Genomic DNA, 12,660 nt, shown 5'->3' with positions numbered 1-12,660 from the left:
GATTAATCATTATCAATCATCAATTACTCATTAGTTTTTCTTTTTTTTTTTCAACTGGGCCACCCAGGTTCTAAGCGCCCACCTAGGCGCTGGGCGGCCCGGACCCCCATGGCCGCCTGGGTGTCGCCCAGCGCTTTTTGAAACTATAGTCACCCTCCTCGACATATTGGTCTTCCTCATCTGTCTCTTCTGAATCTGCCTCTTCTTCCTCCTCCACCCTTGTTTTCTGTGCAGAAGATCTAATGGCCCTAGGAGGGTCAGTTGATGTCCCTGAAGCATCCATGACCATGTCCCATATCAATCCTTCATACCCCTTGACTGATGGGGTCTCTCTTATCTCTCTTAGCAAACATGTCCTTCAAGAATCTATTATACTTAACATAGACTCGATCATTGAGCCTCTTTGATTCAAGCATGTTCCTTCTCTTTGTATGAATCTAACATAATCATATAAAACAAATTAAAAATCTATGGTTCATGTATTATTAATACAATTATACAAATTACCCATACGGCCTTACCCCTTGAAAAGTACTCCAATTGCGCTCATAACCGGATGAGGAAGTGGTTAGGTTTAAGATCCGAATGGCCCACTTTTGTAAATTTGGAGACCTACACCCATGTTGGCTCCACCAATTGGCAGCTAAGATATAGAATAAACTCATAAACAAATAATAGAATTATAAAAATGAAACTTGATTATTTGAACTTGATGAACTTAATAATATTATTACTACCTGGATCAATTTTGGTCCTTTGCCTCATCGCCATTGGACTTCCAAAAGACTTTAATCAGCACTTGTAATTTATCAGCTGATCAGCGCATATAATAATATCCTGGATATCAGGATCAAGACGAGTACATCTACACGCTTATTAAATCCAATCATAATTGTATCATTTGTGTGTATATCCTAGTCAATATAAAAAAATCTGGGTTCAAATAATAACCAGCTACATGCAATGGCCGATGTAGCAGCCTATCTCACTTCTCATCAATAATCTCCCAAACAGGCTTGTAGCAGTTCTCATCATCATCAAAATTTTGGGCTACCTCTCTTTTGCATTTCTCCATAGCCTCATATATATAGCCCATAGAAGGCTTGTCCTTATCAACCATGCGAAGGACTTTGACAAGCGGAAAAAATACCTTATGCGCACCCTTCACTCCTCGCCAAAGAGCCTTAGAAAGGATAATCTCTCACCTTCTTCCCAACCTGATCCTTGGACCACTTGCATGCTCTCCAGTCATCCGAGGTAAACATCTGCCTCAACTACACTCTCCTCGAATCTATGCTATCTAGGCATAAGTACCAAGTCGCAAATCTCATGACCCAAGGCCTCAATCTCTATTTTCTTTGTAAATCTACATATCATGCTGAAGGTGAGATGGTGGCCATAAATGAAATTTGCAACTGACTTTGCTTTCTTCACTACACCTGATATCTCGGTTAAACCGCCAAGAGCCTCAAGCATGAGGTCTATACAATGTGCTGCACATGGTGTCCAAAAGATTTTAGGATAAGCTATGCGCAACAAATTAGCAGCAGCAACATTAAGAGCAGCATTGTCTGTGACAACCAGTACAACATGATGCTCCTGATGCTCCCCAACCTCCTTGATTCCCTTCTCTAAAACTTGGAATATGTAATGGGCATCATGGATATGATCAAAGGCATCAATAGAACTCAAAAAAACAGCCCTTAAAAGACAATTCACAAGCAAATTCATCTGACTTCTTCTCTTCATATCACTCCAAGCATCAGTCATAATAGGAACCTCATACTGAGTCCATGCATCCTTTTTAACTTCTACAGCTTCCTTCTTGACACTCACCGCCTTTTTCAAAAGAGGCATATGGGGTTGGGGATTTCATCTTACGCCCAAATTCGCCAATTGCCTCTACCGCAGCATAAAAGATGCTTAAGCGAGTGGTATTGAAATGAATGCTCGCCTAATAAAACCACGTAGCAAGATAATAAGCAGCTCTATCTCTCACTACCTTCTTCATTTTTTTTTCATAGGGCCTCTAACCCGAGGTTTCTTACTCCCAGAACAAAAACCAAAAGCAATTACAATTCCCTTTCCCTTTCCCCTAATAATGGATTGTTCTACTTCTACCTCTTGACATCTCTCCCCAATCTCACCCTCATCACTTTCATTATCATCATAATTGACCCAAACCCCAAACCTAATCTCTGCTATAGAGGCAAATCTCTCATCTTTTTTCATTTTTACATTATTCAAAAATTGTTTATTTCTTCTTTAACAGCATCAGGAGTCTTTTTACATGGGGCAACATCCCCACTGATACCGGCAATATGTTTCTTGAGCATATGCCCCCTTTTGTATCTTTCTCACAAAAATTGCATCTTATGCAATTTTTATCATTAGGATCTGGGTTGTACCCATGTATCCAACCGGGATCACCACTCCTATTAGATCCCGAATAAGACATCTCAAACTAATGCAATTTATACAAGCAATAAAAAAAATCACTTACTTTGAGTTTGATTGCTCAATCTCCAAACTAGATGCTTCTAAGGACTCAATCTTCTAAAAAAACCCACAATAGATTTATAAAATATCAAAAATTAAACCTAATATCAATGTGTGATCTTTTGATCAATTTCTCACAATTTTGAGAAACCCTACGATCCTAAAGAAATCACCAAAAAAGTAGTTTTTTGGAGGCTCTTTCTCTCTAAAATTGGCTCCAATAAGTTTTAGGTTCAAATGAACCTAAAACCTTGGCCCTTTAGTATCAAAACAAATGGACAAAAAATGCCCCCACCAAAAGCAATTTCCGACTCTGGGTGGGGCACTGGACATGGGCAGCCATCCAAGTCTGAGCGCTGGGCGGTTTCCTGGGTGCCTAGGAGGGCGCCAAGGAACCACCGCTTTTTTAGGGCGCCCCTCAGATCCACCTAGGCGGCCTCCCAAGAGCTAGGCAGTCCGCTTTTTGGAACACTGATCGCATTAACTTTCCCTACGATTTATGATAAAAAAAATGACCGAAAACAAGAAGAAACAACCTAGATCGAATATTCAAAGTTGCAAGTTTATGAGTTTGGCCGAATTTTGAAAACCAGAAAACTTCGACTCAAACTCAATAATGGATATCAAAACAATCTCCTCGACACAACAATCGCTTTTCCGATGATTGATCATCCGAAAGCTCGCCAGAAAGTGCCCAAAAGAGCCCCAAACCACAAAGAAGGCAAGAGGCCCCTTTTTCGAGACGATTTTGTCATTTCAAAGAAAGTTGAGAGGGCAAAACGGTCATTTTGTCCCAAAGACGAAAATCATTTTTTAATAAAGAAAAATATAATTTTGAGCAATTTTGAGTTGTTTTGATCATCCACCCATGTTTGGGGGAGATCACATATAAGCTCCTTATCATTCATTTGTAACTTAAGGTGGAAAATTATTAAGAAAGTGCTTTGTGCTAGCTCTTTTTTTCTGCTTGTGTCTTCATTTCCACCCCAAGAGAGAGGAGAGAGAAATATTTTGCAAGTGAGAGACAACCCTTGCACCACCCTAGCCAAACCTTGGACCACACTACCCATATCATAACACCCAACTCCAGTCCATAGTCCATACCACCCATAGTCCATACTCCCTGTACCACATTTAACCCATCCTAGTCCATACACCACACTTGATCCTAGTTCATACAACGTACCTTACCCATTCATTATACTCCCTAACTTATACCCCACCTTAACCATAGTCCATACTAATCATGGTCCTTAACCTACCTTACCCAACCCAACCCAAGCTAACTATACACCTTTACCCATACTAGTCATAGTCCTTAGGAGATTTGGGAACCAAAACTTAGCGGTTTGGGCCGAGACAGAATTATAGAAAGTGAAGATAGAAGAGGTAAAAGAGGTAGAAGAGAGAGAGAGAGAGAGAGAGAGAGAATCACCCAAAAATTGGGCGGCCTTCCAACGTAACGTCCCCAAGGAGGTATTTAACGAATGACAAGAAAGGTATCAAGCTTGAAACCTCAATACCCTGAGGGATTCACAATAAACCATACTAGGCACTTTTCGAAGAGCTTTCAAACGATCAATCATCGGAAAAACCATTGTCGTATCAAGGAGATTGTTTTCATGTCCATTATTGAGTTTGAGTCGAAGTTTTCAGGTTGTTCTCAAAATCCGGCCAAACTCATAAATTTACAACTTTAAATCTTCGATCTAGCTCGTTTCTTCTTGTTTTCGGTCATTTTTTTTATCACAAATCCAAGGGAAAGTTATTCTGATCATTTTGCAATAGAATCCCTCGATTTGGGTGTTAAATGATCACATTCCAAATTGGGGAGGTGACTGGAAAATTGAATTCCTGGCGTAGAAAAATGTGCCTTCTTTCGAGCCGTAATATAGCACATTCTCAGTCTCCATTACTAGCGAATGAGTACTCAAAACGAAGCTCTCTGAGCTGCGGTCGCAACGAACCCGGCTTTGAGGTCGTGGGAGTCCAGAATTTCAAGATATGAGCATTGGAGCGAGAAGATATACAGCTGAAATTTTCTACATTTTCATCGATTTTGGTGACCTTCTCTGTAGGATTTCTCCCTTTCTGTGAGCTACCATGGTGCAAGCCACCCACTGAATCGTAGAACTTTATGAGGGGAACAGCATACTCGAATTTGAGATCCATCCGTTTTAAGACGAGGGAGAGTCAAGCTTCCAAAGCTTTCCTTTTTACAAAAAAAAATAATTATTATAAATAGCAACTGGTTCAAATGGATTCAATGAATACTAAAAACCTTACTATTTTTGGTAAATACGACCTAGCAAGGTCGGACTGAGATGAAATTCGGCATGATGACTGTCCTCGACCTCTTGAATCCATTGGCGGTAGTCTCATATTCATTGGAAATCTCTAGAGTAGAGTTCCAGCTATGTTGTACCATAACATGCTAGAAACTTGCCAATTTTAGTAGGTACGACCTAAGAAGGTCAGATTGGATTGAAACTTGGCACAATAACTGTTATCGGCCTCCCAAATCCATTGACAGTGGTCTCATAGTCATTTGGAAATCTCTAGAGTAGAGTTCAAGCTATGGTGCACTGTAGCATGATAAGAACTTGGGTTGAAAACCAATCGTACCTATTTCTTCCATTTGCATCCGAATAGACCAAAACTTGGAGGGGGTTCTTAGATCATCATGTTAGACTCATGTGCTTGATTTAGAGGTGAAATGGCATTACTATCAAGGCTCTCAAGAATAAGACTTATTCAGTCAAGGTTTCCTTAGTCTTTAAGCATTTTTTGTACCTGTGGGTCTATGTTGCCATTGGCTTCTCCATTATTTGCACAGAGGATACAAACATGTCAAAAACACCCTACAACAATGTATACGAGGCAAAGACTATTTTTACACTAGACTACTGCTGCAATAGGAAACAATAGACTACTTAATACTATATAGAATAGAATAGAATGCTACTACAATAGAAAACAACAGACTACTCCGACTTTAAGAAATGACATAGGTTGCTTCTCGTTACATATATAAGAGAATTACTGCTAACCTAGGTAACGTCAGATCTCGCATGTCTGTAATCTATATGCTTTTAGGGATGCATCTACGTTTAATAACTACGAATAATTCCAGAGCCACCTGATTTCTTCTCTGTCTTAAACAACTCATTATGATTGAAAGATTACAACAGTATATTAGTCATAGATGGTCGCAGAATTTATCTCAACAATCATGGTACAAAGAATCGAAAAAGTAAATAGTGATTTGCAGAGTACTACAAATAGTAGCATAGTTATTTAGAATACCCATAATGATAAGTGAAAGGGTCTCTATGCAAGAATAAAATCTATAGAGTGACATTCAATAATATTTAATAAAAGTAAAAATCCACAGCATACAAACTGCTATAGACATAATGCAGATAAGGGGACTTAAGGCAACAGAAAGGTGTTCAGATGATGACATTCAAGACTCTTTCAAAAACTCACAACATGACTCAAGGAGACTCTCAGGGCTCTTTCAAACGCAAGGGAACCCACTTCTAAATTAGCATCCATCACAACATGATTCAAGAAGAAGCCAACTAGTAGGTCATTCAAGGTGTCTAGCAACGATAGTAAAAAGCAACACTTGATTACTATTTTCATTTCAGCAACAACACTATAATAAACATCCTGACAAGAACATTAGAGGCCATCAAAAAGCACAAGCACATTAGATGCCAGCAAAAAGCACATTGACAACATGGGTATGAAAAAGATGCAACGAAATTTAGTATGAAAACCAGAAAGGTGTTGTGCATTTCCAAATCAAATAATAATAATAATAATAATAATAATAATAATAATAATAATAATAATAATAATAATAATAATAATAATAATATAATAATAATAATAATAATATAATAATAATAATAAATTACATAGATAATCATACACTTCCTAAGTAATTTATGTAAAAAAAAGAGCAGTTAAATCCCATATAACTTTCAAGGGATATAACAGAAATATCTACGTCACAACACCAAAACAAGAAGTTAGTAATTAGCAAACTGAATCTAGAACGTAGAAGATATCCAGGGGGCAAAGCATATAGCAAGATAAAAAATGACATGAGAGGCATATATCAAGAAAAAGAAGGAACCAGATTTCTTATAAATGCAAAAAGGCACTAGCTAAGCATGACAATAATGCTGACCAGCCAACAGGTAGACAATCCAAAGTTTGCAAGTATGTCTCTGGGTGTAAGGAAGGCTTATTTGAGCATATCTATACTGCAAATAGCATACAAGAAAGAGAGAAAGTCCCCACTAAGAAAATATCATAGCATTTAAGATCTCAAACTTTAAGGTCATAGATTCCTACACGCTTCTTAACAATGAGATCTTACCATGGTTGTGGCTGTGAAGGGACAATTCTAGAAAAGTACTATAAGAAAAAATACAAACAATATAAGAAAAGAATTCCGGGACTTCTGTAAGCTACAGATTAAAATTTAATGCTTTTTGCACAATAGATTGGTACGTTTGTCATAGGATACCTGATATCATCTACTGAAAGATATTCTAGAATGGAAATTCACAATAAAGGCTCATTGTAAAGGCCCCAGCGTGTCTACTTCAAAAACTATAAGCATTCCTTTAACCTTAAAAAGCTTCATGGAGAACTATTCAACATGATGAAAATTTATCGCTTTCCCGAGAACAATCGTTAACAAAGTTAACTCCCTTTATGCATTTAAATGAGAAGAAATATAACGTACATACCCGCAGTTTTTTATTTGGTGCAAGCACACTTGGAGGAATTAATGAAGACAGCTCACACAAGGGTCGTGTCACCGCGGAATAAGTCGAATGTTCTATCGCCCTACAAAGGGCCAAAAATAAAAGAAAACAAATTAAGCAGGGTGATAATAATACTACAGAAAGAAAAAGGATAAAGCATAACATTCCAAAGCTCAACATTACAAATAACCACAACAGTAGTACAAAAGGTTTGATATTACATACCAAATATGGGAATCCTTAACACAAGTTAGGATATCAAGGCTCGGAGCACGAGGATGGCACCAAGAAACCACACTGTGACAAGCAACCCTTGAAACGGGTTTAATACGCCGCATCTCCTGATTAGCCAAGAAGTATGCTTAAGTTAAAGAAAATATACAATAAAATTCCATCCTAGGAATCTAGCCTGATAACTAAATGAATATAGCCTGAAATAAAAATCCATCCCTTGCATCAAAAGTAAAACAGATTTTGGCTTTTGGCACCTTAAAGGAAACAGTGTCCCAAATAGCCAAGGACTTATCAGCACCAATTGTAATCAGTTGCGGCGCACCTCCCAATACTCTGGAAAGTTCAACAGCTACAAGTCCACCATCATGAGCCTAGAAAATTAGAGCAGAAAGACATAAGAAGCTCACTATATGATTACCAATTAGAAAAACAACATACAGAATTAAAGGTTTTCTTCCACATCATATATAAGAACTTGCATCAAAGATCAAGTTGTAGTAGTCCTATTGTTTAACGATCCAAGATTTTGTGAATTAATTCAAAAATCATGGAATCGTTATTTCTACCTAACGTAATACAGAAACCAGGTAAAAGCAACTAGAAAAACCACCCCTTTTGTCGCTATTTGTTGCCTCAATTATGAAAGAACCATCAAAAGCATGACTACAGGGGGCAGAAAAGTTACCTTTAAACTCAGTTTGGGTACAAGTTCACGAGAATCTTGAATATGGTCAGCACTCCAAAGAACAAGCAAACCATCACTAGCGCCAGAAACTAGGAGTGCCTGAAAGCATTGACAAGATACATAAATATAGATGAGAACGTCCAAATACACTTCAGATGTATGGACCAAAAATCACGTGATGATAGAAAAGCTTTGTTGAAATATTAAGGCACCATTTGATTTCACTTTTTGTCAAATGGTGCTTTTATCCAAATTAGAATTGACTATTGCTGTATATCATTTGATATCCAGGGGTGTTTGATTGTTTCAAATTGAATTGCAAGTTATAATTGTGTGGCATGATGATGTGGTGGTCACAATGTGATTATCATGGCAGCAGTGTGATGGTGGTGAAGGTAGTGATGGAGGAGGTAGTGGTTTTTTGGGGGAGGGGGGGTGGAGTGGTGGTGGTGGTGGTGGACGTGGTGCTGGTGGTAGTGATGGCGATGGTGCAAACGCAGTGGTGGTGGTGGTGCTGCTGCTGCTGGTGGTGGTGGAAACTGTGGAGAATGGCAGTGGAGTGCATGATGAGCTAGTGGTGGCCAGGAGGCGGTAGTGGAGGAGATGGTAGAAGGTGGTGGAGTGGGTAGTGGAGTGGCGGTGGTGTTGGTGGTGGTGGTGGTAGCAGGGGTGGCAATGGTGATTGGTTGTTATCCAGGGTTGTTTGGTGTGATGATGTGGTGGTCACAATGCGATATCATGGCAGCAGTGGTGGTGGTGATGGCGATGGAGCAAATACAGTGGTGATGGCGGTGGTGGTGCTGCTACTGGAGACTGTGGAGATGGCGGTGGAGTGCGTGATGAGGTAGTGGTGGCTAGGAGGCTGCAATGGAGGAGATGCTAGCAGGTGGTGGGGTGGAGTGGGTAATGGAGTGGCGGTGGTGTTGGTGGTGGTAGCAGGGGTGGCAATCACGATTAAGGCTGAGAATGGATCGGATTGGATCCAGATCCACCGGGATCCAGATTTAGGTACAAAAAATATACATGGGATCCAAATCCGCATCTAGATCAGATCGGATCTAGAATATTTGGATCTAGATGAGGATCCGAAAAGTATACATGGGATTCGGATAGGGATCCAGACATGATTGGATCCAAAAAAAAATTTTATATATTATGTTATATCTATAAAATAATATATAACAAAAAATACTATATAACATATATGAATATATATAACAATATATAATATTTTATATAACTGGGTCGGATCCTAATCGAATCCACCTATACCCGGATCCAATCCGAATTACCATTTGGCTCCAAATTTTGGATCTAGATCCGACCCATCGGATCCAAATTTTAGATCCATACCCAGATCCGAACAAGGTCCGAAATTCAATTTTCGGATCCAAACCAGGTAAATTCTCAGCCTTAACGGCGATAGTGGTGGTGGTGACAGGGTGTATGTGTGTGTGTGTGTGTGTGTGTGTGTATGTGTGTGTGTGTGTGTGTGTGTGTGTGTGAGAGAGAGAGAGAGAGAGCGAATATGAATTTTTTTGCAAAACAACTTGGAGTCTTTGCGAAGCATTCAATTTGAGGGGCCAATTGGAATCAATTCAAACTTGAAAATCAAAGACCCCTCGAGGTCAAATTGCACATGAATAAAATATTCCAGATTGGCCCAAATTGTAATATGATATGGAAATCAACAGAAGCCTAAACAAAGCGTACATCAAAGAAATAACAACATGTGTGTCTATAGCTTTATTATACTAAAGTCAAATAGAACACAACAACATATCATCATCATCATCATCATCCAAGCCTTATCCCATTTAGTACACAAGTACACAGAACAGAACTAAAACCATTACTTATTTTGTAGGGAAGCTCAAAAAGCGGAGATTCTATTGCCAAACAACAGCAACTCGTACATCTGATGCCCATGTTCATGAATATTAGACATAGTTTAGCAAGGAGACTGGACACACCCCATTTTTTGGACTACATTATATATTATGCAAGGAGTATGTAAAATCCCTACCATACTCAGTAGATGCAAGTATGTTAAAAAAGAAAAGAAGGCAGCACATTCATAGAAAGGCTACAGTGATTGTCAAGGAACAATAGTTAGAAACCATAATACTGTAAACAATATTAATATGCCACATTATGTTGGATAAGAAGTACGAATTACCTCACCAGATGAAGCTAGGAATGTCATCAAGCAAGAAATCGATCCCTTATGACCACCAGTATATCTGCGAACAAGCTACAGAGAATAGTTGTTGACCATTAGCGTTTTAAAAAGCATGGATACTCTATATAAAAAATTCAAATTAGATTCATACCTTCCATGTAATCATTGAAAGGACCCTGATCACACCATCTGAACTACCAAATGCAACAAGTGGGCCGTCACCAGCAGCAGATCTTGAAAGAAACTCCATACTGCAAGGTTCAATGCTAATCATTTAGAAGCCTTGTCAAGAACCAAGTCAAGATACCAAGCAAATTATTCAGCAGCAACATCAAGAACCCACCAGAAAACAAACACAGTGATTAGTATGCCTAACAATGCAAATGTATTAAAAAGCTATGGCAATTCATCATCAATGCAATTTCTAGAGAGGGACTTTTCTATAACATTTTTAGAAATAAAAATACTGCTTTGCCAATATTTCTGTGAATCTTACAAAAAGAAGTTTTTTGATCCACTGACATCATCATTATCATCATCATCCAAGCCATCAGCAATACGAATCTTGCTTTGCCAATCTACTCTATCAAAAGTTATACCCTCAGTCAAACCATAAGGTCATAAAGATGGCTTCTTTTATTCTTTAAACGTGATTTTGAAATGATCGTTGATGATAAAAAGGACTGGTCTTGATGATATGTGGCAGTAAATATGCATGGGACTCTCACAAATTAGGGTTAGTTGCATGTTTTGGTTGGATGGGAAATTAATTATAAAAAATTAAGAAATTTGGCTAAACCCTGCAAAAATTTATAAGAAATCTGACTATAGATCAGTGCAATATATAGTTTCATATTACACAACAAAGAATTTGCCTCCCCCACCCCCCCACCGAGGGCAAAGGTGTTTCCAGGCACCGACTCAGCAGCCTAGGCGCCAACCCTCGTTTTTTTTTAATATTGACCCTCTCCCTTGGCCTTTTAAAGCTTCCACTTGAAAGAAATCACCCCTTCTAACTGGTACCATTCTAGACCGTCGTTGTACATGGCCAGACCACCTAAGTCTACTTGCCCTTATCTTATTGCCTATTGGAACTACCCCTAAGTCCCTCAGATGTATTCATTCTGAATTCTATCCTTTCTTACATTACCACTCATCCATCTTAACATCCTCATCTCAGCTACACTCATTCTATGTTATGTTGTTCAATATAATTTTTTCTAATCACTCTTTATCAGTAAACAATTCAATATATTAATTATATAACATATACATCGTTTGACAATTCAATCTATCACTACAACGACATATAATCATGTTCAATGCAGTAAGGAGAACCACTTTTGGAAGAAAATGTTTGAAGGTCATCAACAAGTGAAAGCTCAAACTCCTAGACCTTAACTAGCACGGCAATGACCCACCAAGGAACTAGGACTCATTTGTGCCACATCTGATCATAATGACTTAAGTCACCTTTCAATAGTGACAATTTAGAGGAACAGAGAAGGATTAGGGCCCAAATATTAGGATTATGGCCCAAATAGTAAAGAGTTCTAGCCTCCTCATCTAAAAAGTTGAAAAACCCTCACGGGCGGGCTGAAAGGGGGAAAAAAAGTTCAAACCAGCCTTATCCCAACTATTTAGGGTCAGCTGCACGAATCTTGTTCTACCAATCTGCTCTATCAATGGTCATACCCTCAATCAAATCATAAGGTCATAAAGATGCCTTCCTTTATTCTTTAAACGTGATTTTGAAATGATCGTTGATGATAAAAAGGACCGGTCTCGATGATATGTGGAAGTAAATATGCCAGGGACCCTCGCAAATTAGGGTTAGTTGCATGTTTTGGTTGGACGGGATACTAATTATAAAACAAATTAAGAAAATTGGCTAAACCCCACAAAAGATTATAAGAAATTTGATTATAGATCAGTGGTGCAACATATGGTTTCATATTACACAACAAAGAATTTGCGTGAAAAAAAAAGTAAAAGAATATTGTGTACATTCCTTCATGTATGTATTTGAAGTAATTGGGATATTGTTGTTTGAAATAAATAGACTACAGCACAAACAAACCAAAAAAACAAAAGTCTATGTTTGAAATAATAGACGATAGCCAAGGTGTGCCGCCCCCCCCCCCCCCCCCCCGCAGGGGGCAAAGGTGTTTCCAGGCACCGACCTAGCGGCCTAGGTGCCAGCCCCTTGCCCTTTTAGAGCTTCCACTTAAAACAAATCACCCTTCTAACTGGTACTATTCTAGGCCACCGTT

General features: G+C 38.7%; 1 protein-coding gene across 8 annotated transcripts in view; it reads right to left on the bottom strand.

Annotated features, from left to right (window-relative positions):
• The window catches only part of LOC18438955 (Transducin/WD40 repeat-like superfamily protein), an 86,092-nt gene that overhangs the window by 61,946 nt on the left and 11,486 nt on the right, over window positions 1-12,660 (bottom strand). For all 8 annotated transcript variants that reach the window (XM_020670200.2, XM_088846537.1, XM_006849129.4 and 5 more), the window contains exons 6-11: window positions 10,539-10,638; window positions 10,385-10,459; window positions 8,206-8,304; window positions 7,775-7,891; window positions 7,512-7,627; window positions 7,269-7,368 (exon numbers count right to left, since the gene is read on the bottom strand). In XM_020670200.2, the coding sequence (XP_020525859.1) occupies window positions 7,269-7,368; window positions 7,512-7,627; window positions 7,775-7,891; window positions 8,206-8,304; window positions 10,385-10,459; window positions 10,539-10,638 (607 nt within the window). The remainder of the gene's footprint in view (window positions 1-7,268; window positions 7,369-7,511; window positions 7,628-7,774; window positions 7,892-8,205; window positions 8,305-10,384; window positions 10,460-10,538; window positions 10,639-12,660) is intronic.

Source organism: Amborella trichopoda, chromosome 9 (genome assembly GCF_054954075.1).
Source record: "Amborella trichopoda isolate Santa Cruz 75 chromosome 9, AtrichopodaSantaCruz75HAP2 v2.0, whole genome shotgun sequence".
Taxonomy (NCBI): Eukaryota; Viridiplantae; Streptophyta; class Magnoliopsida; order Amborellales; family Amborellaceae; genus Amborella; species Amborella trichopoda.
Note: the sequence above shows the minus strand (reverse complement) of the source record. Positions and strands in the feature narration are given on the sequence as shown.